Source organism: Ammospiza caudacuta, chromosome 16 (genome assembly GCF_027887145.1).
Source record: "Ammospiza caudacuta isolate bAmmCau1 chromosome 16, bAmmCau1.pri, whole genome shotgun sequence".
Classification (NCBI taxonomy): Eukaryota; Metazoa; Chordata; class Aves; order Passeriformes; family Passerellidae; genus Ammospiza; species Ammospiza caudacuta.
In genome coordinates, this window is record NC_080608.1 from 7,976,310 (window position 1) to 8,003,425 (window position 27,116).

Here is a 27,116-nt window from a genome sequence, read left to right on the forward strand (position 1 = left end):
AAAGGGAAGAGAGGGAACTTTTCCAAAGAGCTACTTCCCCTCAATCCCCCTCCTATGGCACAGGACATTTATCCTCAGATAAATGGACAAGCTGAGATTTTTTCAGTCCCTGGGGCAGACCAGTAGTAACAAAAGCAAAGTTAAACAACTCCAAACAAAAGCTGCAGCAGAGTGGGGTGTGGTGGTGGAAATGATGCCTGGCTAAGTAAGAAACTTTAATGATACATGGAAAAAGCTAAACAATTAAAACTTGCATCAGTCTGGCCCTGGTCCCACCTCATTTAGTTAATAAATGCTGTGCTTCATCACGGTGGAGCTTGTGCTCTTTTTTCCTGAAGAGAGGAGGCTCCCAGTGTTGGGCTGGTCAGAGTAGCTGTGTGGGCAGCAGAGGGTCTGGGGGGCCCCAGAGCTGCCCAGGCTCTCTGTACCCCTCAGTCTCACAGTGGGGATCACTCCAAGGGGCTGAAGCCCCCCAGAATCAATGCCCAGGGGAGAAGGGCTGGGGATGGTGGAGGCTAAACCACAGAAATACATCCAACACATGTGTGTGTTCAAGGGTGAATAGAAAACCACTAATTGGAGAGTCATAACCATATTAATTATTTGAATATGTGTACAAATTAGACATAGAGTCACACAGACCCACACTGGAAACTTTTTCTTTCCCCTATGGAAACTTTTTCTGCCACATGCAGAGCCTCAGAGGTTTTGTCTTTTAAATGTTTTAGGCACATACAGACAACAATTTCCATATGTGAACAGTTGCCAAATCAAACCTTTTAGGTTAAATATTGGAGGCACTTACCTCACACCCCTTCTGACTTTCCCATACACCAGTGGTTTGAATCCCAATCAACTGTTAAAGCCAGACCCACAGAGACTGAGCTACAGAAGCAAACATCCCTCTGACACAGCTGCTAACCCCAGCCTGCCCTCCCCTCCCACTCCCCCACACTCCCACCACCCAGTGGGCTTCTGTACTCCAAGGGCCAGCAGTAACCTCTCCTTGGGAAGGCCCAGCTCACTCCAGCAGTGACAGCAGCAACACCCCAGCACTGCAGAACTGTGGATTCCAGTCTGGTGACAGCCTGGGACATCAGGTGGGAGAAGGATCCCTTGGAGTGTCACTGTGGCTGATTAAACATCACCAAAACCACCGATTCTTCAGCCTTGTGCAGGAGTAGAGGCAGCAAAGCTCTGAACCATCACAAGGTGAGCTGGGTCCCACTGGTGGAGAGGAGCCAGCCACCAGTGGGGGATCACACAGAGACACAGTGGCCTTTCCCACCTCCACACCTGATAGGATGTAGGATCCCAGGAAGGTCTCAAGTCAAAAAAACCTCACACCAACTCCCCCAAAACATAGACCAAACCTCAAACAAGGTCTCAATGAAATGTGGAAAGCAATTCACATTTGCAATGGCATGGAGATGCAATTTGTATCTCCAAGATGCTTTTTGAAGTTTATCCAGTGTCCTTCTCACCTGGATGCCAGGGGACCCCCACACATACAGACCAGGCAAAGGCCAAGTGATGTGAGACAAAACCCATAATACAATTTTATTTTTTGTTTCATACAAACAGTACCCTCCCCACATTTTACAGAGTTTAACAGCATTATCTGGTGACAGAGAAGGTGACACTTGTGGCTGCTCCTGCAAGCCTCACAACAGGAACAGGGTGGCCTGAAGCCAGGAAACCATGTGCCCTGAGATGGGCCTGTGTGAGGCAGCTCCAAGCTCTGCAGGGGGATCAGGTGAATGTATTACTCCTAAGAAAGGGTATCATGAGATGCCATGTGGAAATATTGATTTGAGGGAACTTGGGATCATTAGAAGAACAGCTCCATGCCCAGCATTCCCACTGGTGTGGCAGCCAAGCAAGACCACCAAGGGTGCGCTGGCAGCAGCCTGCTCAGCTGGGTGTTTAAAATGAGGGCAATGAACCCACTTATGAACTTCTTGGTGCTCCCTGTATCAGGGCTGCAGATTTCTGGCATCCTGCAGGACATGGCCACCATGCAGATGGGGACAAGAGCCTCAGGGAGTGACAAACAGCACCACTGGCAGCTCCAACTGCCTGCCTGGAAACAGGGAAGGGCATCCTGTGCCATTCATGTTGGGAGTCTTCCATCATGCAGCTGGGCTGTATTCAGTCCTGGATTTTGGTGAAGCCTGAACTCTCAAGCTACAGGCACCAGAGCTCAAACCAACAATGTATAAGGATAACAGAGGAATTCAGAATAAATGTTTCTGACAAGGGCACTCCAAGGAGCTCCAAGCAGAGCCCTGCAAACCAGGGCAGTAATACTTCCCACCTGATTACCACCTCCTCCTTTACACTTGTCCCAAACATTCCCCCCTTCAGAGGGTCCAACTGACCAAGCAAGGCCATGCAAATACAAGAAAAACGTGGTTCAGAACTGTGATAAAATTTCCACATTTCTTGTACTTTAATAATTAAAAATTCCTGATGGCAGAAGGAGGAGAATGTCCTCTGGATGTCCCCCTGCTAGCAGGAATGCACAGAGCCAGCATCCCTGTGGTACCCAGCTGGAGGGGCGGCAGGACATGGGGCAGGAGCTGCTGTGTCTCTGTAAAGCACTGCATGAAGAGGTCTAGATGAACACCAGTAACACCCTAAAATCCCTTCTGGGGTGCGGAACCTGTAGGAAGAAATTACCTGCTCATCTAGGATCATGCTCCCAATCCTGTGCCAATCCCCAATTTTCCCTCTTATGGAGAGCCAGGAGAGAAAGGGGTGCCTTGCCCATCACTCCATTTCTTATTTTCCTTTTCCATGGAAGGAAAGCAAGCACAAGCATTTATTTTTCTCCCCCACATCCTTTCTCTCTCAAAATAAGGAGGAAGAAGACTGAGGCTGTTGCAAAGCAGAAATAACCTCGTGGTACCAAAGACACAGCTCCCATCACTTTGCACAGCAGTACCCAGCAGCTGAGCAAGTCAGCTCCCTCTCTCCTTCCTCTAACATGAAAAAAAACCACATTTCTCTAACAAAGAAACATTTCAAGAGCCACTAAATCTTTTCCCTGTCAAATAAAGTGGATGATGGACCTGGCTGAAAGCACAGCCTTAGGAGATGGGTATAAACACAATCCTGCTGCCCTGGGACCTGGGGCTCACCCAAGCTCTGGTTATTCCCTAAGTGCCTGGAGGGATTTTATCACCCCCTCTCTGCTGGGAGGCAGACCCAGATAGCAGCAATCTGAGGATTTAGAAATAAAGGACTGTAAAATTACAGCAAAAATTGGGGAATAGTCACAATGGCCAAAGCAAAGGCAGCTGTGGGCAGAAATGTAGGAGGTGGGGATAATCAAAGGGTGCTCCAGACTGCTGCAGTATCCTTTCAAGGTGTGCTTGAGTCATTAGATAACAGAATAACAGAACTAGGAGTAGAAGGAGGAAGAAAAAGGCCTCATGACACACTCAGTGTGGAGATCTCTTGGGAACTTGAATCAGTCCTTGGCAGCCTCAAACTGCACTGCCCTGGTCCAGAGAGTCTCACTGTAATTACTGTTTTAAGAGACCACCCTTCCTTGGCACATCTGCTGGGATGCAGCTGAGTGAGGCACCCACTGGTATTGTCCTGACTCTCAGGGGTTGGTTTTTAATCACTGGGCAGCCACAGGACAGGAGATTAGGGTCAGGACATAAGAGACAGCTTCTTTTGTTAAAGTGCCTTATTTTCTTTGAGCTTTTTAAAACATCTTCTAAAACATCTTCAGTAGAAGGAGGGCACAAAAAAAAAAAAAGGAAAAAAAAAAGGAATACAGGTTTTATATGAAAGAGAGTAGAGAATTAATCAATATTTACACAGATCTTGGATAAGATTACAGCACAGACTAATAACCCAACACAGCAAAAAGCAGAGTGTCAAAAAGAAGGGCAAAACCTGTTTGAATGCTTTCAACACCATTCCCCGGAGATCCCAAGTGTAAACGGTTTTATCTAGGAAAAGGCATTTGAACTTGGGCTTTGGTCATGGGGGTTGATTACAGCCCCAGTGCTTGCAGCTGGCAGGAGGACGTGGGTGGGCCACTCCACCTCTCCAGAGCACAGCCCAGCCTTAGACAAGTTCAACTTTGGCATTTGGATAAACAGCCACCACGTCATATCCTTCGGGGGGCTTAACCCTCTCCTTGGCGTGTGTCTCGCAGTACAGCTGCTCCTCGATGAAGAAATACCCCCTCTGCTTCAGGTTGAGGCCACAGTCGTCACACATGAAGCACTCGGGGTGGTAGAGCTTGTCCCGAGCCTTGACGATGGTGCCCCTGCGAGAGATCCGGAGAGCTCGAGTGAGGTGGAGGAACGAGGAGCATGAACAGCTTTTCCCGCTGCCTCAAGTGAAACAGTAAAGTGGAGGAAAGCAGCGTGCAGGGACATGTAAGGGTGTTATCAGGGGTTCTCAGCCCACCCAAAGCTGCCACCTCACTCCAGGTGTGGCTTCACTGTGCTTCTGCAGGCAGGGTGCTCCACACCCAGCAGCACTGCTCCACAGCTTGGTGCAAAACAGAGCCCTGAATATCTACATTCAGCCTGGATCTGAAAATCATCTGCAAGGACTGGGGCTGAGCACTTGCAGACACTGACTTGTGGAGCAGACCCTCACTCACAGCTCCAGCAACAATACCACTGCAGGCATGTGCACAGCTCACACTCAGCCAGCAAATTTGGCTTGAGCAGGATGTAAATTACAGCAGAACATAAATTACAACAGGTCATAAATTACAACAAACAAAGCATAAAACCACCAATACTATCTGAAACAAACATCCATCTGACAGAGAGTAACTCTTCAAGAAACAAACAAACCAGCTGTCTTCTTCTCAACACTCAAGGTGTTTCTCCCACAACCCTTGTAAGGCAGTGAAGGAGTGCTTGGTGCTGTGGTGCTATTCATAGTCCCTGGGCAGCTACTATGATAAGCAGGGCACAAACCATCCCATAAATCATCCCTTGCGAGATTCCCTTAAAAGGGGCAATCCAAACTGCATTGCTCAGGTTTAGATATGGTTAGAAAAAGCCAGAAAGGGATTCAAGGTATTCTGCTATAAATTCTAGCCACGTCCCAGTGTCACTGTCCCCACTGCACAGAGGCCCTGGTGAGGCAGGACACTTACACAATGCCATTCCTGCAGCGGGTGCACTCAGGGAGCATCTGCAGCCCAGACATGGGGCCACCAAGCTTTGGCACCGGGGACTTGATGTTCCGGGGGTTGCTCAGTTTGTCGAGTTTTTCACCTGCCAAGAATTATAAAGACACAGATTAAAAACTTGGCCTCTCAGAGCTGGTTTTTTCCCCTCTTCTTCCTTCTTCTTCCTTTTTTTTTTCCTTTTCCCTTACAGAGTCAGATGGAGCCTGCATGTCATAACAGGACCTGCAACTCCCTTGGAAGTTCCAGGACAGCACCAGGTCAACAGACATAGACCTTGTCAAAATGCAGAGCAGCTGTGATCTAGAGATGAGAAGTTAATTTGGCTATAATAGTACTTAGTTAAAAATCATAAAGTGAAGAGCTCAGAAAAGTCACTCCTCCCCATCCCTCCACCAAAAAAAAAAGTTCCATCCATGAAAGAATTTCAGAGAATAAGGCAAATTGAACCTAACAATAATAGAATCACATGCACTTTTCTTCCTAGAGCACACATTTAAGCTCAAATAACATAAATCAAAATACTGTGATAGAAGATAAGGTCTTCTGAGGCACCAGACCTCCTTTAATGAAGGTTCAGCAACAGGAAAGGAAGCAATGAAGATTTTGTGCATATGAAAAATATAATAGCATAATTTTCAGTGTTGCTGCTACCACTCCCTACAGACCCTCTACCATCTGCCCTCCAATTCTGGACAACAACAACATGCTTGTTGCCAACTCCTGGGGTACTTAAAAGCTTCCAGTATTGACTGCATGGTTTTCCACAGCTGACAACTGACTGGGGTCTGTTTGGCATATATTGATCTATGGTTCCTCTGTGATTGCCTAAGGTCATAGAAAGGAAAGGCTCATGAAGAAGGACCACCTGGCTCACAGTTTGGAAAAGCAGCAGAGGAGCTCTTGGATGAACAAGTCTTCCCCAGAGTTCTAATATGCCACACACTCCCTGAGCTTCCAAGGTGTTTCAGTCCAGGGTCCATTGTAAACATGGGCTTCAAGCCCTGATGCCCAAAAGGTCTCAGTAGGCCACAAGCACTTTCTGACCTAGGTACCTGCACATACTCTGTGCCAGTTTTGGCAGCTTCAGAGCAAAATCCAGTGTAAGTGCTTCCCATGGCTCCAGAAGCATCTCTGCCTTTCCTAAAGGGAATTTTGAGTACCTGGAGCCTGATGCATCATCACTGCTGGTTGCTCACAGCCCTGAGGCAGGGTCACACCACAGATACATTCTGAAGGGCATTACTCAGAAAAGAGACCCCTGCTCTCCAGGAGTGTTTATTGTCCTGGGCCCAGATGGGAAGGAGGGTGCACCCCTGACTCATCCCCTGGGGTGCACAGGCACCTTCCCACCACAGCCCCCCTCTCCAGCCATGGCTCTGACACAGAGGCCAACGCTGCCAGCAGTGCCAGCTGAGGGGGTAAAACCAAAAGGACCAACTTCCCACCAGACCCCACCTCCCCAAAACACAGCACAGTGTTGGGCAATGCTCTATGAAAGAGCATGAATGCTCTATGAAAGAGCTTTCATACATGCAGGAGTGACTGCCCAAGAGCAGAGCAGGGCTACTCCACCAGAGGAGTACTTGTCTGGCTCCAGCCAAGCCCCTTGGTGAATCCTTCCGCTGCCTTGCTGGGAATAAACTGAAGCAACTGCTCAAGCTGTTGGCTTCTCCCAGCATGAGACACAGCATGCTTGGACTAGACAGGCTCATCTGCCAACATTTAACAGTTAAGCTGTCACTGCCTCTCATGCAGAGTGCTTGCATAAGCTGCTTAAAAAAGGAAAGAAGGGAAAAAAAAAAAAAGGGATTTTACAGCAAAATGAACCCTGCAGAGAAAGCTGCTTCCCATCTTCTTGAACTGTGTATCATTTCCTTCTATTTACCAGCCCAGTCTCATGGTGATTTATGGTCTTCAGCAAGGCAGTAAAATGCTTTAACTACAGCCCCCACCATGCCATCCATGTTATGGCTGGAGTTTTTTGTCCTTTCTGGGTTATGGGTGTATATGAGGGTGGGCACTGCTCCCTAAGGGTGTGGGATAGGGCTAAAATGCTTCCAGTAGGAATACATTCTATATAAAACAGATTGTTGTCCAAGACACTCAGCTCCTTGGGAGAGGAGAGCTTGACTTTAAAAGGACAATGCAGAGCAGGCTCAGGTCAAAATGTGTAATTTTAGGCTTAAGGATAAAGGAGCAGGGGTGGCAGCTGTAAAACAAACCCAGCAGGAACACTTAGGATTGAAAACATGCTGGAACATCACAGAGCTTCATGCCAAGCAGAGATGCTTTTCACCTAATTTCTCATCCCTCGTGAAATAAACAGAGTTGGAATGAGCAAGGCATAAGTGAGGCTGTGCCAGCAGCAGTCACACATCCCCTTCACACTACTGAGAGGGAGAATGGTGGAACCCAGGTGACAGTGACTGCTCCAGCCTGTCCCATACTGGCTGGTACCAAAAGCAGCCTGTCAGGCTGCAGTCAAACACACAGTGTTGCACTGGTGATAGGTTAGAGCCAGAGAATGCTGATGAACACATATCCAGGACTGGCTGCACAGTCCCAGGATGTGGGGATTTGTCCTGGCACCTCTTTGTTCCCCAGCCTTTTCTTTCTCCCTTCCTCTTAGCACTGGGTTTCTGCCAGCCCAGTGCTGCAGGATGCAGGGGGAGGCAGGAGCAAACCAGCAAAGCTTGAATTTTGTTCCCTTTCCCTGGGACAGAGAAGGGAGGAAGGCAGCAGCATTACTAATTGGGATTAACACAATCACTTCCCATTTACTTCTTCCTAACAAGGTGACTGGAGAAGAAGCAGATTTGCCCTTGCTCCTGGAGGTCTTGAAGGACCTGAAGGTCCAGCTGAGGCTGGTATTTAACATCCATCCAAGGGCTTTAATACTGCCAATCCAGGGGCTGTATTACTAATATAAAATACAATAATATACCCAGTGCTTCTGAGGTTGATTCTATCTCATGCTTTGCAACTATGGCTCAGTCCCACTGAGAAAACTAATACTGGTGGAATTCCATGATGATCAGAAGTTACCTGCAATTGTGCTTCTTGTGAAGCAAGAATCAACATCCTTCTAGTCAAAGAACAGACTTCTCCAACATTTGAAACAAACAAACTGAAATGCAACAGCCCAACTCACTACCTCTCACGGCTCCATAATGAGATTTACAGCAGTTGGTCTTTTCTCATAAAAGATATGTTCCTGGATTCACATGATTGCAGTATGGGGCCCTTGGAAGGAAACAGAAAGAGAGGTCTTGCCCTGTAAGACTGTAAAGCAAAGCCTAAAAATTTGAACATAAAAGCCCCAATAGACTTGATGATGAAAGGCTAATAAAATAAAAAAGAAGCTGAAAGGTATAGATTGGGGATCTTATTATTTAATGTGTTAACAACATGGGCAGGAAGCTGTGACAGACCTGAGAAGTGAGCCAAGAGCTCCTGATCTCTATCCCTGCCTTGCTGAGGACCATCCCACGTCCTTATGCAAATGCCATTTACTTAACCAGACCAGGTTCTCCAACAGTGATCTTACACAACTGCTTAGGGCCATCACATCTCATAAACCATCTCAGAAAACAGCTGCCACGCTGCTTACAAATCCAGCTTTCACATGGTGCTCAAGTCAGCCACAAAATCTGGTAAACAGGAGTATGTGAAACACTGATTTGAAGCCTGCCATCCCAGTGGGTCTCCTCACAGGAGGGTGCTTGGGTGCCAACCCCCTTACCATTCTCACTGGCCTCCAACATGCCCTGCAAGTACCGGAAGGATCCAGACTGCTTTGGCTCTGAAACAGGCTTTTCATAATCCTGGAGCATCTTGTAGACATCGGACTCCACATCAATCCCATTTCTGTTCCGTGGGAGAGACTTCACGGGGTCAATGCTGGTTTAAAGCAAAGAAAGAAAGGCTCAAGTCAAACAGAAACAGCTACTGTCAGCTCATCAGGGAGGTACTGAAATGTCCACATTCCCACAGATTCAATTAAGCACCTCTGTTTTCATGTGTTTCCCTGCCTGGAGGTATGTCTGGCACAGGAACAGTTGCTGAACCGAGGAGGTTAAACTTGTTCCCTGTTGGGCTCCCATTGAGCAACACAGCAAGGGCTGGCCCAGTTACCAGATGCCTTCAGGAAAGAAGGCAGCTGCTTGCAAATGCTGTAAATTGCTTTGCTACCCATGGAATTTATTGATAAAATGGGAAAAAAACATGCATTTCATTAACTGTGTAGGGCCAGAGCATGCACCCACCCCTTGTAAGGGCATCTGGAGAGCATGTGCCACGCAGGACAGCAAAATCCCTCACCACCCACAAGTGCTTCCTATGAAGCTGGTGTTACTGTAGGTACATCACAAACACAGAGCACAGCTTAACTGAGAAAACCACCTCACCAGGGAGGGGGACACTGGGGCTGCCCTGTAACCCCCACCTCCTGCCTTCAGCCTGGAGCTGCTCCTGCTCTGTATGAGGAGCGTTTGGGATGCACAGGCAACAAATAGCAATTTAAACCATTATTTCAGTCCAAAACATCAAAAAATGAAAAGCATGGTCTGGAATCAAATATATTTCAGGTATATGCTTAAATGTCCTGCTGAGAAAAGCTGAATCCAAGTGCTGTTGTGCTCCAGAGGCCCCAACACACAGCACAGCTCCAGGGGAAGGGGCTCCTCTTCCTTTTTATAGAGCAGGTCATCAAGGTCATTATAAAACCAGTAAAAACAGCAAGAGCCCTGAACTCCATCAGCTTCACATACTTTAGCTATCATCTGGATCATTTTCTCCACCAGTGTTATATTCATGTCTGCTTAAACAAATAAACAAAAGAAATAACATTCACTTTCAAAGAAAGAAAGAAGGAAGGAGAAAAAAACTTCCAGCAAAAGTCACTTTCAGAGAATGGCTACAGCTCCATATTCTGGTAGTGACTCTCCAGCAACTCTGCTCCCTGTGGGAGGTGAGGACCAGCCTGGGTGGTGCAGAGCCATGGACCCATCCCTGTGACTCCCAACCAGTCCAAACGCTGCAGGTGTGCTCCCAGCAATTCTCTACCCTGCTACAGCTCACTCCTACGTCAATTCACACATTGTCAATGGCAAAGGGCAGGTTTTGGCCAGCTGTGTTAATTTGGCACAACCTTGTTTGTTGGTAGCGGCAGGGAGGGGCCCCACAAGGGTAGCATCTGTGAGAAGCTGCTGAAAGCTTCCACCATGTCTGACAGAGCCAATCTCTGATGGCTCTGAAGTTGGACATGCTGCTGGCCCAATTAGAGAAGTTGGTAACACCTCTGTGATGACATATTTAAGTAGAAAATCAAAACGATGCAGGGGCAGATTTTCCAGGGATAGTGAGGCACTGCAATGGGGGTCCATCCCTGGCCCGGCTTGTGGCGATACACGGCCATGGCTGCCACCATCTTGGCATGGCCCGCGGTGAGCCCTCCCCTGCCTGCCCAGCCATGCTGTGGGCAGGGGGGCAAAGGGGCACCAGTGGCTTCTCCTTCCCCGTGCCCTGCAGGCATTAAACAGCGCCGGGGCCGCGGCCGCCACTGCTGGAAACATGGCGGCAGGGCCTGGCCTGTGGTGAAAACACGGCCAGAGACTCCCTCACACAGAAACTAGACAAAATCGACCTCTCAGTGCTGTGGGATCCTACAAAAATTTTTGAATTAGTGGAACTTGTTGGCAATGGTATCTACGAGCAGCAGCTTTTCTTCTAGTCAGAGAAGAGGAAGAAATAAGGACGCGTGAGGGAAAACAACATGGCGGCACCAAGGTCAGTGGAAAAACAAAGAGGGGGAGGAGGTGCTCCAGGTGTTGGAGCCAAAATTCCTTTGCAAGCTCTGGTAAAGGCTATGATGAAACAGACTGTCCCCCTGTAATGCAGGAAGTGCACAGGGGTGTAGAGATCCACTCACAGCCCATGGGAAAAGTGCTCACAGCAGAGTGGGTGGATGGCAGAGAAAGCTGAGATCCAGTGGGAGACCCGAATGGAGAGAGGGCTCCTGCTTGCAGAGACACAGAGAGGGGCCTGGCTGCCAAACTAGAGCAGCCTATCCTTAGGACTGCACCCTGTGGATGAGTGACCCAGGCCACAACAGTTTTGGGAACACTTGTTTGCCTGTGGGAGGGACTCACAGCATAGCAGAGAATAGACTTCTCTCCCTGAGAGAACAGAAAATCTCAGGTGATAGGTGATGAGCTGGCCAAAACCCCCACACCCTGTTTTGTCCTGTGCTGTCACTGGGAAAGGAGGGCTGGGGGGGGGGGGGGGGGGGAATAGGTGTTTTAAAGGCTTATTTTACTTCTCATTAGCCTCCTTTTACTCTGTTAATAATCAATTTACTTTATACCTATAAATTTGAACCTGTTTTGCCCTTAGAGTGTTTTCTCCAAGTCCTCATCTCAACTCATGAGCCCTTTGTTATTTCTTTTTCCCTCTCCTCTACCCAGCTGAAAGCAAGAGAGGGTAAGCAAGTGATTTTAGTGGTGCCCGGCATTTGGCCAGGGTCAAATCATGACACCAGCCCAGCCTCATCAAAGAAAATGTACTGCAATTCAAAGAAAATGCCCTCCTACCCCAATTCTACTCAAAGACCCAAGTGAATGTCCTTGCTTTAGGCTCATTTGAAGAAAATACCAGATTTTGTCCTCTATTTTTTGTGCAGTTCTCCTCTTTCCAACTTCAATAACTCTCCCAGAGCAGCGCAGGGAATGAGCTGGCTTGCTGCATCACTGAAATGCAGATTCATGCAGACACAGAGTTCCCAAGCTGAAAATAAACTCTTTTTGCGATACAGACATTACTTTCTTGCAGGATATTTTGCCAGTTTGGAAGAACATAAATCAGATCCTCATAAGCCATGTGAAAGCATCCCAGTCCACAACCTGGCTTGTCTCAAAGTCTGAGTTATTCACCCAAACCATTCTTGGCTACACAAAAGCCTTTTCTTTCCTAGGAGCATTATTTATTTCTCAGCCTCCCAGACAGCTGCACTGAGCAGATCTTACACTTATAAACATCCCAGTTACTGGAGTTCATCCTTTCAGCCAGTATCTCCAGCTTCCAGAGCAAGTATTGGCTCCTAGGTCTGTGGCAAGGTGATCCCCACTCCTAGGAGCACAGCACCCTCCATCCTGCCTTGGAGATACACTTTGAAAAAACAAAGTATAAACAAAATATTATTGTCTGTGACACTCACAGAGCCATGGAATTGTTTAGGTAAGAAAAGCCCTCTAAGATCATCAAGCCAAACCATTCCCCCAGCACTACCAAGGCCACCACTAAACCATGTCCCCAGGAGAAACACCCACATGTCTGTTAAGTCCCTCCAAGTATGGTGACTCCACCATTGCCCCAGGCAGCCTGTGCCAGGGCTTGACAACCTTGTTGGTGAAGAAATTTTTGCTAATATCCAATTTAAACCTGTCCTCCTCTTGTCTTCCTTGGCATTAATCCCAGCTGGGAGACTGTACCTAGGGGACACTAATCTGCCTACTCACATCAGCAAAAGAAGGATCTTAACAGAGATCTGGAGAGTGAGCACCTTCATCAAGATGCAAACCTGAGCATTGCTTCACAAGCTTCAATTTAATGTTGCGGTTGCTACCTATGTAATTGTTCAGAAATTGCCATCTCCAAGCCTTTTGATTTTTGCTTTGTTTTGTTTATTTGGCTAGTTTCTTTTCTCCTCCCACCTACACTTGACCAGCCCATCATCCCGATGGACTTGGCAGAATTAAGTCAATGGTTAGAGAGGATGATCTTGAAGGTGTTTCCAACTGAAGTGAGTCTAGGATTCCATGACCTCAGGAGCACAGCAGCCTCTGTGCACTCCCTGAACCTTAGTTAGCAGGAGCAGCAGCAGATGCAGAGCCAAGCCCTGCCCTGCTCCTACCTGTGTGCAGGAGTGATGTGGAGTCCACTCAGTTGGCCTGGAAGGGCTGACTCAGAGCTGTTGTTCGTGTACAGCCGGGTTGGTTGGTGATGCTGCATGTTCAGCATCTGCTTGCTGTCCACAGGGCTGCCCCCAGCTCCATGGGGCATGGACCTCCTGCTCTGGGCAGGGCCACTGTCCTGGAAGAGAAAGAAAGCAGAAAACATGAGATTTATAGTGTGTGATACACATGGAGGGGCTGTGTTTGGACATGCAGTTTGCAGTAATAACATTTTGCGTGTGCTGTGGAAAACAGAGATGTGCAGCAGGAAAAGGAAAATTCAGCCTTGACCTGCAGTTAAATTGTGCTGAATCTACACAGCTCCCCTTGGTCCCCAACCAAATGAATTTGCTGTTTCTCCATGGTGAGCCACTGCCAAATATTCTGCATTTATTTCTCCTGTATTTATTATATATTTAAAAGCATATGTGCTGTTTCTTTAAAAGAAAGGCTGTGAGTCTACTTCTTATTCCACATTCCATCACTCTGAGCACACCTGCTGTGCTCCTGACTTCAGGGCCATCCCTTCCATTTCTATCAGCCAAACAGGATAAACCCAGGCTAGGCAGCTCCACAGGCCGGATGGGAACCCCCGAGGCCAAGGGATCAGTCCTGGGATTTTCACTTGCAGCCACCCTTGTCCACACAGATCCATGTTCATTTAGGAAGGTTTTCTCCCCAAATAAGATTAGTCATTTACAGTGTGAGAAACACATCAATCAAGGGTTTAGCTTGATATTCATATTTCCATTTGCTTTTTAAGTCCCAATGTAAACTGTGGAAATATTTTTGTCATATGACCTCAAGTCAGGAACTCAGATGCCATTAAACGACAAATTTTCCACATTATTTTACCATTTTACCGATGTCAAACATTACCTATGTGTTATTCCACACACATGGAATTCCACATACATGGGTGTGCTATTAGTCAGTCCCATCCACACCCATAAACCAAGCAATACCTACTGCTAATGTCACCTGAGCCAGGCTTTGCCTGCAAAAACTCACTATGGGGAGAGAAGCTAACCCCAGCAACTGGGAAAAGCAGCAGGAAGCTGGACACAGCCCATGGACACACGTTGGCTGCTATTTCCAGCCATCTGAGTCACAAACATGCCTGGGCTGATGAAAGACATAGATGATGTGTAAGAGGCAGGAATCTATTTAACCTGGTTTAATTTGTTCTAGGGCAGCTCCCCAACACAGCTGCCTTCCACCAGCTTTTCAGTAGATTGAAGCTGATAAAAAGCCAAGCAGGGAAATAAAACACCATCCTGTGAGCAAATAATGAAGTGTATATTGTGAGGCTCTGATACAAAGCTTATTTTTGACTAAAATAATCCAATAAATACTAATTAGAAACAAGTGTCTATCCCTAGTGCACAGGAGAACACACTGGCACTCACAAACCTTGTAAAAAACAACAGCTAAGAGAAGTAACAACCAGATCCTGCTAGAAAAGGAGCTTGAAAGTCCAATTCTTCAGTTCTTCCTAAGGCAAAATGTCCATTGATACAACCAAGCTTACTTAAGAACAACAAGATGGTGTCTTTGAGGTTTTTTTCCTACCATCAGCTGAAAGCCTGCAGCCTTCAGCAAGCTCCCAGCAACTCCCCCTGCCTCAGAAGCTGCCTGGAGCCCTCTTGGCACAGTTCCCTCCACACCACACATGCACAAACACGTGGGGAAAACTGCTTCCAACATAGTAACTTCAAATTGTCTATTAAAAAAGGAATTTTGCTGCCAGGAATAATATAATTTTAACTGTTCCCCAATTTATAGTCTTGAAAAAACCCAACCATATGTATACACACACAAGCAGGCTATGTGTTCCCAATTCCCAGATTTTGATTATTATTTCAAGGGAAATAAAGAAAACACTCAACTATGCTGCAGAGAGGAAAAGAAGGATCATAAACATTTTTTTGGGATAAAAGCAATGGCCCATATGGGTGGAAGCACTGACAGCAATGCTTTTAGAAAGCCATCACCTTTAATTATCTGGGCCAGATTCACACTCAGTCCAGGGTGGCTGCAGGAGAGGGCTGGGTCCTCTCCTCTGACCTCACATGCACATTGGTGTCATCCAGACCATGGAACTGGCAGCTGTTTCCAGAATGGAAACCTCCTCCAGACCATCATCTCCATGGACTTGCTTAAATCTAGAGTAGTTTGTAAAGCGTTGCCCCTTCGTCCCTGTTAAGCTCAGCAATTTGTACATCAGGACCAAATGTTGCTATAAAGCTAAAACTTATTGCTTGGGCACTCTCCAAAAGGAGGCCCTTGATGGAGGGGAGGAAACAGAGCCTTCCTGCACTGCCTGGCAGTGCCACCAGCTCCCTGTCCCTGTGGGAGGAGGATGCTCATGGTGGTGGCAGCTCACCTTTGCTCAGCCATGTTATAAAGCCACAGGTGACCCAGCAGCATCCAAAGGGATCAAGAGGCTCCTCCTGCACCACAAAATGCTGCTCCCAGGCCAGAGCTCAGTCTCCTCTTCCTCTCAAAGGCAGTGAGACCTCTGCAAGGTCTGAGTGCAAAACACTCACACATTCACCCTCAGAAACCCAGAACCAGATGGATTTCTTTCCAGTTGTCAAATTCAAGATCAGTTCAGATTTCTCCCTTTCGAGGCCTAATTTGCTTTTCTTTGCTGGATTTTCTTCCTGCTTTTTATGGCCTTTCTTAAACTGTGCTTGCAAACTCTTCTCAAGAGCTGGCCTGTGAACTCTTACCAAGGAGAAATCTTTCAGCCTACAAACCAGAAACTCCCAATTTGTTTTCTCATGCTTGGCTGTTTTTGTAATGCATATTGCAAAATGTCCTATTTGTCTGTGGAATTCTGCACTCTTTGGCATGCAGCAGTGTGATGTGGGACCCACACCACCACAGACCAGACAAAATGAGACAAGACATTGTTGGGACCCCATTGTTGGATGGGTGATAGTTCCAACTAACCCCTGTCACTCTCTCTCCCCCAACCCCCCCACTTCTTTTTCTCTCTTTCTTTTCTCTTTCTTTCTCTTTGCCTCTTTTACTATTAAATAAAAAATACATCCATTTTTTGGCACCAATATCTAGCCTCATTTGGTTTTAATCTAGTTTTTGAGTATATTTTGAACCTTCAAAGTTCTTTGTGGTTTATACACAGAGACTCAGCTTTCCTCACTTTTCTGGGTTTAAACTGGATCCTAACAAATGTATACCACAGTCTGAAGGAAAGCCTTATCCATCACATCCTTCTCACTACACTCCTTTCACAGCTGTCACCTAAATATCAAATAAGTTTTTCAGATCTCTCTAAGTAAGAGACCAAATTCTTAAAATCAGACGTTCTTTTTGAAAAAAGGCTGCAGACAATGTTCACATGAAACATAACTCAAGCTGGAGCCTGGTGGAGCCCCAGCCTGCCCATATTCCCAGGACAGGCTGTACTGCACAAGGGCATGTAGTGACAGGACAAGGGGGAATGGCTTCACACTGACAGAGGGCAGGTTTAGAGGGGATTTTAGGGAGAAATTCTTCCCTGTGAGGGTGGTGAGGCCCTGGCACAGGCTGCCCAGGGAAGCTGCGGCTGTCCCATCCCTGGAAGTGTCCAAGGCCAGATTGGACGGGGCTTGGAGCAACCTGGGATAGGGGAAGGTGTCCCTGGGCATGGAAGGGGTGTGGAACTAGATGAGCTTTAAGGCCCCTTTCAACCCAAACCATTCTGTGATTCTGCATAGCACAAGGCATAGCCCACATTTAACCCAGGGACAAATCTCTCACACACAGAGCAGTAACATTTCTCCACCTTGGAGCAGCCATGTGGATGGATGGCCATCAGCAAGGCTCCTATTGATGTTTCCTCCCACAGCTCCAGGGAGAAGCTGCACCCTCGTGCAAATTAAAGAGCTCAGGAGAGACTCGAGCTGTAATGCCAGGGCTTTAACCTACCTGGCTCCCCAGCAGTCTCTTAAAAATCCTCAGCTATGGAAAAAAGTTACCTAAGACTGTCAAGATTAAAATGTGTTTGCATTTATTTTGCCCGCACAGTGCAGAGAGCACATTTCTAACATCAAGTGTGTGAGGGGCATTTACCCAGCAGGCAGAGGAGAACTCTGTATGAATGTCTTGGTAGAAGAGCCTTGAAATTTCCTCCTTTGCCCAGCAGCAGCAAGCTCCTGCCAGGTGACCACCTCACTAGAGCTAGGCTGAACAACAGCCTAAACCCTAGAGAGGACTGTCCTAGATCCAGGTATTCAGGGTCACCTTCCAAGCTCAGGAACAGGAGGGCATTGCTCAGTGCAGGTGTTGGACTGATGCCCAGATTAACTTCCCCACTGACAGAAAATAATGCCCACTACAGATGGAAAAACACCCTGGAACCATCACAGCAAGTGTCCACTGCCCTCCTGTCTGCCTCCTTTCTCCCACAGAAGAGGCTGCTGCTCCCATTCCAGTCTGTGTTTCCACTGAATCACTTTACTCACAATCTGGTGTTTGCCTTACAGGACAAACCTGGTGAGCTTAACACTGACAGACTATGCCCTGATCTGTTTTCCAGCTTACTGTCACTCTCCTCTCTCTGAGTTGGGGAATTGTTGCATTTTCAGGTGTTACCATATCACACGTTATGATTTTCTTTCCATAATCATTATCAGCTGCTAATTGAAACTAAAAATTTCACTGGCAACAAGCTAAGCTTCAGGCTACAAAAATATTACATGCTTAAAACCAAAAGGTGCCTACTTCACCAGCATGGCTTATCTGAACACTTCCTTCTGTAAAAGCCAGGATAAGGTACACCAGAAAACACAGCAAAAGCAACAGGATGATATACTGTTTCATTTTGGATTGTCCCAACCTTTTGCTTTTCCTTATTAATAAAAAAGATAAATTCAGGTAGATTCAAAAACATGTCTCAGCCTTTCCCAGCCCTCTGTGGCATGAGCTGCTTTAGGGGATGGAAGCAGCTGCTTCAGCCTGATCATCCTGAGGGACCACAGTGAGCATCCCTCCAGCATCCCTCTTTGTGCCACTGGGGATGGCTCTCTCCACTCAAGTGACCTCCAAGAGCAGTTAATTCCTCTTAAGCGAGACAGAATGAAAAGTGAAAGGGGATAAGCTGTTTTTCCTGATGGACAAGAACAGAAGCTACACTGAGCTACACCTGTGCTTCCAAACACCTGGCACTTCTGAGTACACAACAGCAGTTTCCTTAGCTGTGTTAATGCAGTCATCACTGAAACTGATGTTATCAAGTAAATAACACAGTATATGTCTGTGCTAGCACTTAATCCAACAGCATTTTGTTTTGTCCCAAACCAACCCCCACTGTTATCATTTCAGGATAAATCCTATGTACCTTTGATGAGAACAAATTATTCAAGTTACCTGGACAGAAGAAAACACTATTTTGAAGTTTCCATTCCCATTTTTTCCCTCCTTTATCCTAATATTGTTTTTGCCTCTTTCATATATCAGGACTATCAAAACTCACTTAAAGATGCTAATTTACCTATGACACACACAGAGAATTTCACATAAAAGGTTACAGCTTCAAGATGTTACAATGGTACTCAGAAAACTCCTTTGCTTTCAAATGATGCAATATTATAAAACAGCCAAAAGAAAACACAAGTGCACATGCTATGTGTGTGTAACCTTTTCACCCAGTAAATTAGATTAGTGTTTTTTGTAGTGTAAAACCCCAATATCTGGGTGTGAAATGCTGCCTGAGCACCCAGAGCTCAGGGCTGATGTACCCACAGTGGCTGTCAGCATTCAGCATGCTTCTGCTATTGAATCAGTCCTCAAACAACGAGCTGCAAGTTCCCATGGAAGGGAGCCGGGTTTGTGCCAGGGCATGAGCTCATCCTTTGTTTTCCCCAAAGCAGACATTTTCCCTCCTTCCTCAGGAGAGTGCTGGTTGGTGTCCCTGCTGGCTGGGACTGGGGGTCACAGCAGGAGCTTTCCCAGAAGCAGGCATGGCCTATCCTGCCCCAAGAGCAGGGGAGGAAGGATGGTCAGTCTCCCTGAGAAAGGAAATTCCATCTCTCCAGCCAGGAGGCTTTAACCCCCAGCTCACAGAACTCAGCATGGCTCATGCCAGGCTTTTGCAAAGAAGTACATAGAAGTTTCCTGCTTGGCAGCAACCCACAGAAAACTTAAAACAACACTCCATCTAATTAAAGTTAACTTAAATCCATTACTCAGTTAATTAAATAAGGAGACATTCACCCCTAGTAAAAAAAAAATAAATTATATATAATCTAAAAAAAAAGTAAATATGAGCATATTTAATACATTTTAAAGGTGTTAAAATCAGTTCTAAGGTACAGGATAGCAGCCAACTACCCTCCCTGCTCTACCATGAGACACCACTGCTGTCCCTGGGTGCCCAGAGCTGGGGCACCAGAGGCTCAGACTGCCCTGAAATGAAGTGATTTCATTTATGTACTTAGGAGCAAGCAGGATCAGCAGTGATACTATTTGTGAAGTCAGGGCAAGTATGAAAAGCTCCCAGGAATGATGCTGCAGAGCCCATGCTGGGTGGATGCCATGTGCAATGAGAGGTGGCAGGTCCTCAGCCCTGCAACCACACACACCTGAGCCCCTCTGACAAGAGCAGACAAAGGTGTGTTCACATTTCCACTGGCCTAGCTCACACCCAGCACTGCCTGGATTAGGCAGCTCAAACAGTTACAATAGATGCAAAAGTTTATCCCAATTCCTCTTCATCCCATTCTGGCTGGCATTTTCACACAGCAAGCCACACACCTTGCACCTGATTTTAGTCAGAGCAAACTAACAACAAACTTCTGTGGACTGAGGCCTGGGTGTCAAGAACAGAGTAACACATAGGAAAAATAATTGGTATATGATGAGCAGAAACAGCCTTCTCATTGTTCCTGTGCAGCTCCCCTGGGGCTGTGGCTCTTCTTCACTGCCCAGAGCTCACCCTCCCTGTCAGGGGGTCAGGATGGGAAAGCTCAGGACAGAGCACAAGAGAGGAGCAAGAGTGCTGCTGCACCTCCCTCATCCATCCCCTGAGAATGACATGGGGCTGCTCTGCTAGCTCAGCAGCACCAGGACACCATTCCCCTGGATAACTGTGGGAAGTGCCTCTGCTGTCTGCACTGCCAGAGGAAACCCAGCCTTTCATCCCATGGAGTTATTTCAGCCAAGCATCCAGGTTTGGGAGGACTTGCATCCTATTCCAGCTCTGGCTACGTGCTGCCAATTTAATTTCTGCTGCAATTATTCTCCCACCCACACACTTGATCTATTGTCAGTTAGCACTGACAGAGTCCCCAAAGCCCAGAGCCCACATTTCCAGCCCCCCTGGGCCAAAGAGCTGCCAATTATGGCAGTTTGGGAATGAACAACAAAATAAACATCCTCTGCATGGCAATATTTTGACTAGCAAGCCCATGCTACAGGAAGCCAATAACAATGGGATCTCCAGAAACTGATGGATGGGTGCCACCACTCCCCCTGTCTGCTGGGGAGGAGTGGCTGGGACCAGTGCCCACAGGGACACCAACACCAGGCCAAGTGAGACTGGGATCCCAACACGTCAGCAGTGATGTCATGTCTGAGTGATGGAAATCTTGAAAGTGGAAAGCTCTGAGCTGTGCCCAGCATCCCTGTAGGTCCCACCTCCACCCATCTCTGGGTCCAACAGACAGGCAAGCCCTTCTTTAGGTTGCAAGTCTGAGCATCACTGCATTTGTGGCCTCCTCTGTAGGTCCCTCCTGCTAAGGACAGACTCATCTAGCAAAACCAACTGATAACCAAAGTCTGTTTTTAAAAATAATATTTCCCCAAAGTGACTCACTCATCTTGTTCAGTGCTGTTCCTGCTCATTGTGAAAAAGCAGCTCTCCAGTTCCTGCTTCTACAGTTTGAGGGCAGCTATTTCCCACAGTCATGGCAATAACCAAAGTTTTAATAAGGAGGACTGATCACATTCTTGGACTCTGAGTAGGGGTTTACCAGAAAGCTCAACTGAGAAACCACAACAGCTTTAGAAAAAGGGGAGAGGAAAACTCACCAGCTACTCCACACCTTCCAAGTTCTCTTGCACAGAAGGTAACTACAAATTTCACTGCCTTCAAGACAAAGATTACACCTAAAAACCTAAATTGTAATAACAGAAATACAGATTTTCCTACAAATCATTCAGACTGAGGCATTCTGCTTATGCTCACATGTTTCAGTCAAGAGTTACTGTAGTCATAAGTCAAGATTTTCAACAGATCTTTATCCAGTATGATGAAAAAGCATACAGAGCAAAACCTGGAAGAAGAAAGGAAATGTGCTCCCTATTACTGCAAAGGCCACTTGGGGTAAAAATCTCAAAACCTTTTTCAGGGACAAACCCCCAAACTCTTTTTGTGATTTGAGGGCAGAATTCCAGCAGAACTTTTTCCCTGTTTTTTAAAGCATATTGCTTTTTTCCAGATGCAAGGAAGTGCACCTAAAGGTTGCACATAGTGAGCCAAGTTATTACTTTACAATGAGATTTTTCCTTCTCACAATCTCGTACGTGCCTTTGCCAGAGGGGCTGAATGAACACAGCACAGGACAGCCCTGGGTCACCTGGCACTGCTCCACAGGGACCCCAGCCCTGCCTGTGAGCTCTGCTCCCAGGGGATTGGCACCTGCAGCAAAGATTGGCTCTCTCTGGGGGCTGATGGTGACCCTCAGCCTCACACAGGTCAGAGGACATCAGTGATAACACTGATAAGATATGCACAGCTGCGGGCATGTGCTCCAGGCTGCCAGCATGAACCACACTGGAGGCAGTTTGGGGGGAAGAGTCAACCAACACACCTTGGCTGCAAGCACAGCAACGTGGAGGTGTGCAGGGAACCACCTTCACCTCCTCTCTGGGAAACCCAAAAAGCCACTAAGGAAGACAACACATGGATATAGGCACAAAAAAAAAAAAGAGCAAGAGCAGGAATCTGCTGCCTGTAGTTGTGTACCCTTGTTCACACACCTCTCTCAGTGCCCTACCACAAACACATCTGCCTTGCACACCTACTCCCCAGATTTATATATATTCAGTGTAGGTCTGGATTCAGAATAGTCCATCCCTATCCCCTTCATTATATTCTATAAAAGTGTCTAATTTTTAAAAAGATCCATATGTAACATATATTAATAGTCAGATTCAAATCCAATCTGCATTAAACCTCAGGAAGTTGTAGCTGGCAGTGGAACTGCTGCACATTTGTTCCTCATTTAATATTCTTCATAGGTAAAGCCTAGTAAGAAAAAATATCTGTCAAAAAAGATGGCTGTAATTGATAAATGAAGCAAACATGGCCAGAATGCAGGGCCCAAGCTCACACATCAGCCAGTGCTGTGAGTCAGGGAAGGAAAGACAAACAGCCCCGTGTGCTGCTGGTGTGTGGTACCAGGCAACTCTGCCATTGCTGCTGGTGTGCTGTGCCTCTGTCCTGGGCAGAAATGCAGAATATCTGCAAACTCCTCATCGCTGGAATGGCCAACAGACCCAATGTCCTCACACTCTGGTCCATTTCTTATGGGGTTTGGGGGATCTCACCCTCATCCTGATCACTCAGTGGGCTCTCTGCTGCCAGGACTTTCTCCCCATTCCTCACTGAAGGAGACTTCACACCTTACAGCATCATTCCCTCTCTTCCACCCTTGCAGTTCTTGTAATCCTTCTGAAGTGAGCCAAGGGAGGGCTGAGGGGGCACCCTGGAGCCCTCATCAGGACACTCTAAAAGCCTCTCTGGAAAGCTGAGCTAAACCAGCAGACCCTGCACACAGGCATTTTGTAAGGGCTGGAGAAAAAGCATGGAAAAGCACATGACATAAACCACCTCTGTGGAGGAGACAGCCATCTGAGCAATATTTGAACACTCAGCATCAGCCAAAGGGAGCTCACATGCTTTGGGGGCAAGCACAAGGGATTCTGTCAGCCTGAACTGACAGACTCTGATGTTCTGAAGGCTGCAGGCAGCCCCAGGGCCTCTGCCCTGCCCTGGGAGGGGTGGCCAACCTACAGCAGTGAGAAGCCTCAGCAGGCTCCTGCCCTGCCATCCATGACCTCAGTGCCCTGGGAAGGCTGGCAGCATGTGCACCAGCCCAGCACACATTCAAGGGGGAGCCAGACTGCAGGAGCTGCCCTCTGCCCATCTGTCCTCCTGGTCTCCTCCTTGTTCCCCAGATATCTCCACAACATGGACCAGCACATGCAAAAATTGACAATCTGGTACCTTATAAGAAGAGAGGGAGAAGAGAAACCCATTCCTCTTTCCATCAAGAAGCCAAAGGAGAAGAATGAGAGTCACCTCTGACCTTGCTAACAAGCCATCAGAGATGGGTAGAAAAGATGGGAAGACCTGCTCAGCTCCATCCACCACTTGGCTGCTGCAGGAGACAGGGCAGTAAGGCAGGGCAGGACACAGGTAGAAGGCTCCAGGGAACAGAGCTGAGGACAGAGGAAAGAGAGAAGCTGCAAAACAGAGAGAAGGAGTGAGAGAAAAAACCCAAAACAACACAAAAGATGAGAACATTCCAAAAAAAAAAAAAAAAAGAAAAGAAAGCCACCATCATGGGAGGTGAATCACTGTCACGGGATTGGGAGGGCGCAGCAGATGTTGGAAGCAGCCAAGGTAGAGGCACACCAGCTGAGGCAGATGCAGACAGACCCTGGACATGCTGAACCCTGGGAAGGGCAGGCGCTGGACAGTCAGAGGACTCCCAAGAGCTCCATCCAAAACAACACTAACTCTGAGCTTGGTCACAGCCTCACAGGGTCAGTGCTGGATGCCACCCTCCACGTGCTGCCCAGCCATCCTGTGTCCCCAGCAGGCTGATCCAGCAAAGCCTGGCCTGGCTGGAAGGCAATGACACAGATGAGATCGTGCCAGTTCTGCTCAGGATCTGGCTCACCATGGAACCAGCTCAAGAAAAGCACAGATAGACCTGCAGAGAACTTCAACATCACACATGGAAACTCCTTCACTTCTGGAAGGAGCACAGGCAGAGCACAGGGCTTTCCAGCCTCCAGACATGGATGTCCTCTCCCCAAAGCAAGCTGGGAGAGCAGCAGAGTGGGGCAGGGCTGCAGCTGCCATACCTGTGGGTCTGGCTCGATGTTGATCCGGTATGCTTGAGCCTTGCCATCTTCCAGGACAGGGGAGGACCAGGTCTTCCCTTCAGATCTGCAGTGGGAAATAAGGTAAACTCTACTTGAATTGCTTTTGAGAAAGCCCAAATCAAAGCGCTCCCCCTCAAACAAACAAAACACACAAAAATCCCAAAGAAAGAAACAGGCTCCTTAAACAAAACAAAAAAGCAATTAAACAAATTAAAAAAAAAAAACCAAAACAACAAGCCAAAAAAAGAAAAAGCCAAATATATATATATATAGCATCTATTAATTCCTTGGCAGGTTTATATTATATTTGCAATTGTGCAAAATTATCCTCAGAAACATTACAATGATAAATAGAGAAGATGACTTTCATTCTATTAAAGCTCAAAACCATCCTTGAACTACAAGGTTCCGTCTTAGTTTGAGGTTAAAGAGACAAACTTATTTTGGTTGAAGAAATCAGAACACGAAATCAGAACACAGGCTCTTGGTGGCTCCTGTTTTGCACATTCCTGGCTTTGTCCCTTTATTCTGGCCCTGAATCCAGAAAGTATTCTGATTACACATGTGTATAGATTATATATATATATATATATTATATATATATATATATATATATATATATATATATATACACATGCTATCCCTGGCAGGCCTGTGTACTAGACCACATCAGGAATTCCATAAACACCTTTCAGGGAGAAGGCTTTCACCACCCTGTATGAATCATCCTGACCCTTTCAACAGTTGCCAGATAGAAAAAGCCCTAAAAATACAGTTTCCATTCCCAAATGCATCTTCAGTCCTGCCAAGGCAGAGCAGAATACTGTCACTGTCCAAAGATTTTCCATGTGCCTGATCATTTTTTCCCCACAAAGGCATCTGGGGACACAGCTGGAATGTGATCTCCAGCACTGAGGGTATGAGGGAGTCCCAGGGGCCCGGGCAAGGTCCAGCAGGTACATCCAGACTTCTCAGGATGCAAGAAGGTTAAGCTGGAAGATGGAAACTCGAGTAAGTTCAAGATAAAGCTTTCAACATGGAAACTGTTCTATTTATCATCACACTCTGTACATGCACCACTTCACAAAAATAGCTGTTGTTCCATGGGCACAGATGCATCCAAGCATCCTTTGTGGACTCTCACCCCTGCCACATACCATGTTTGCTTTCAGTTAAATTATCTGCAGAGTCCAAGTTTGAAAAATAAGGAGCATGATTTTAACCCAGGAATTCTCGAGGAGATTTTACCTTTGGTATTTTGCAGCTACACAAGTCAACATACAAAGCTGCCTTTACAAATCTACCCAAAACCTACCAAATGCAGGGACTCCCACTGACTTGAACACACTTTGGATCCAGCCCCTGAGGATTTCAGCTTTTTTTCCTCACTACTGCTATTACAGCTTTTTCAACAGGGAGTGATTACTCTCATAGCTAGGTATCTTGTTCTGGTAATTTATCTTTAGTGTTATTATTTGATTTTAGGCTGGGACAATTCACTTATAAATTAGTCTGTCCAACTGGGACAAAGGAAACTGTTTCTCCCAGGAACATCAGCATTCCCAGCAATCCCCACTTGCTGTTTGCCATGATCTGGTGCTGTGTACATTGCTTCCACATTGAAAATCAAATCTGGAGGCCCAGAACAATGGAGATGCCTAATTGCATAGGCAGGGATCACCATTATTATTTCTGTGCTTTCCCCTGCACTGAGCAAGCCTGAGGGGAGCTCACAGTGCCCTGAGGAGGGTCCATGACAACTTCCCCCTCTCAGCTCTGGAGCCCACATGCCAAACACAGCTTAAAGCATCCCCAAAGACTTCAACCTGCCAGTAAATAAGAACACAGCTTCAGCAAGTGATTCTGACTGCAGAAGATAAGAGCAATAGCAGTAAATTCATTCTGTGTGAAGGTATGGCATTTAGTCACCAGCACTGCCAGCACACCCAGCTCCCCATATCCCTGACAGAGATCACACTGTCTGAGCAGAAAACAAATAAACCTGTGCTTTCCAAAAGGCATGATGGGTATGTTTACACTTACTGACAGACATGGACAGACTTCAGTTTACATGGAGAAGCCCATTCATGGTTAATGCTTTAATGATTAAACTCAAGGTTTCACTATCAGTTCTGCAGAGTGAACAAGTTCTTGGTATAACTGAGACCAACTCTGACAGCTTCCCGCAACAGTGTGAACAAAGCCAGGCTCACATCAGCCCCAGCTTCCACCTGAACTACACTGAAACAAGCTGATACAGCACAATCTGGGCTCCACCTGGCACTTTGAAAGGCAAAGCTAAGGCGAATGGGAGAACCACCAGCCTCACCAAAAAGAAAGTCAAGTTGGAAATTTAATGAGCATTTATGCTTACACAGAGAGACCTCCCTCTTTTCCCTGGGAACAGCAAAATACCATGTAATCTGAAATAATCCAAATAATTAAGAGATTACTCTGCCTGAGAGAACAACGCTACAGACAGCTACTGCAGGAGGGGCTGATGCTTGGAGCTCACACCCCAACCCCAGCTGCCAGGAACATCCATCCCATACTCACAGGACCAGCAGTAGGGGGGTCCCCTGTACCCCCAGAACAAGCCCCAGGGCAGTGGGGACTTGGGGGCCAGCAGAGACCCTCACCCCAGGAGCAGGTTCACCCTACCAACAGTCAGAGCTTTGTGTTTAGGCAACAGCAAAATCCCAACACATTTCTCATACGTCACAGGCAACAGATCAGGCATCACTCAAATGTTCCAAGTTGTTTAATTTACAGTTCAAGGACAGGAAAAGTGTTCTCAGATGTGCTATAAGGGATTAAAGGCAGTTATGTGGAAATCATTACCCTGCACTTACACCACTCTGCTCTCT

The 27,116-nt window shown here is 46.9% G+C and overlaps 1 protein-coding gene across 1 annotated transcript in view; it reads right to left on the minus strand.

Moving 5' to 3' along the window:
* Positions 1–1,599: 1,599 nt before the first annotated feature.
* The window catches only part of PDLIM4 (PDZ and LIM domain 4), a 44,531-nt gene continuing 19,014 nt past the window's right edge, over positions 1,600–27,116 (minus strand). The window contains exons 3-7 of the mRNA XM_058815213.1: positions 24,229–24,313; positions 13,086–13,264; positions 8,919–9,076; positions 5,141–5,261; positions 1,600–4,291 (exon numbers count right to left, since the gene is read on the minus strand). Coding sequence (XP_058671196.1) covers positions 4,087–4,291; positions 5,141–5,261; positions 8,919–9,076; positions 13,086–13,264; positions 24,229–24,313 — 748 coding nt within the window. The 3' untranslated portion in view covers positions 1,600–4,086. The remainder of the gene's footprint in view (positions 4,292–5,140; positions 5,262–8,918; positions 9,077–13,085; positions 13,265–24,228; positions 24,314–27,116) is intronic.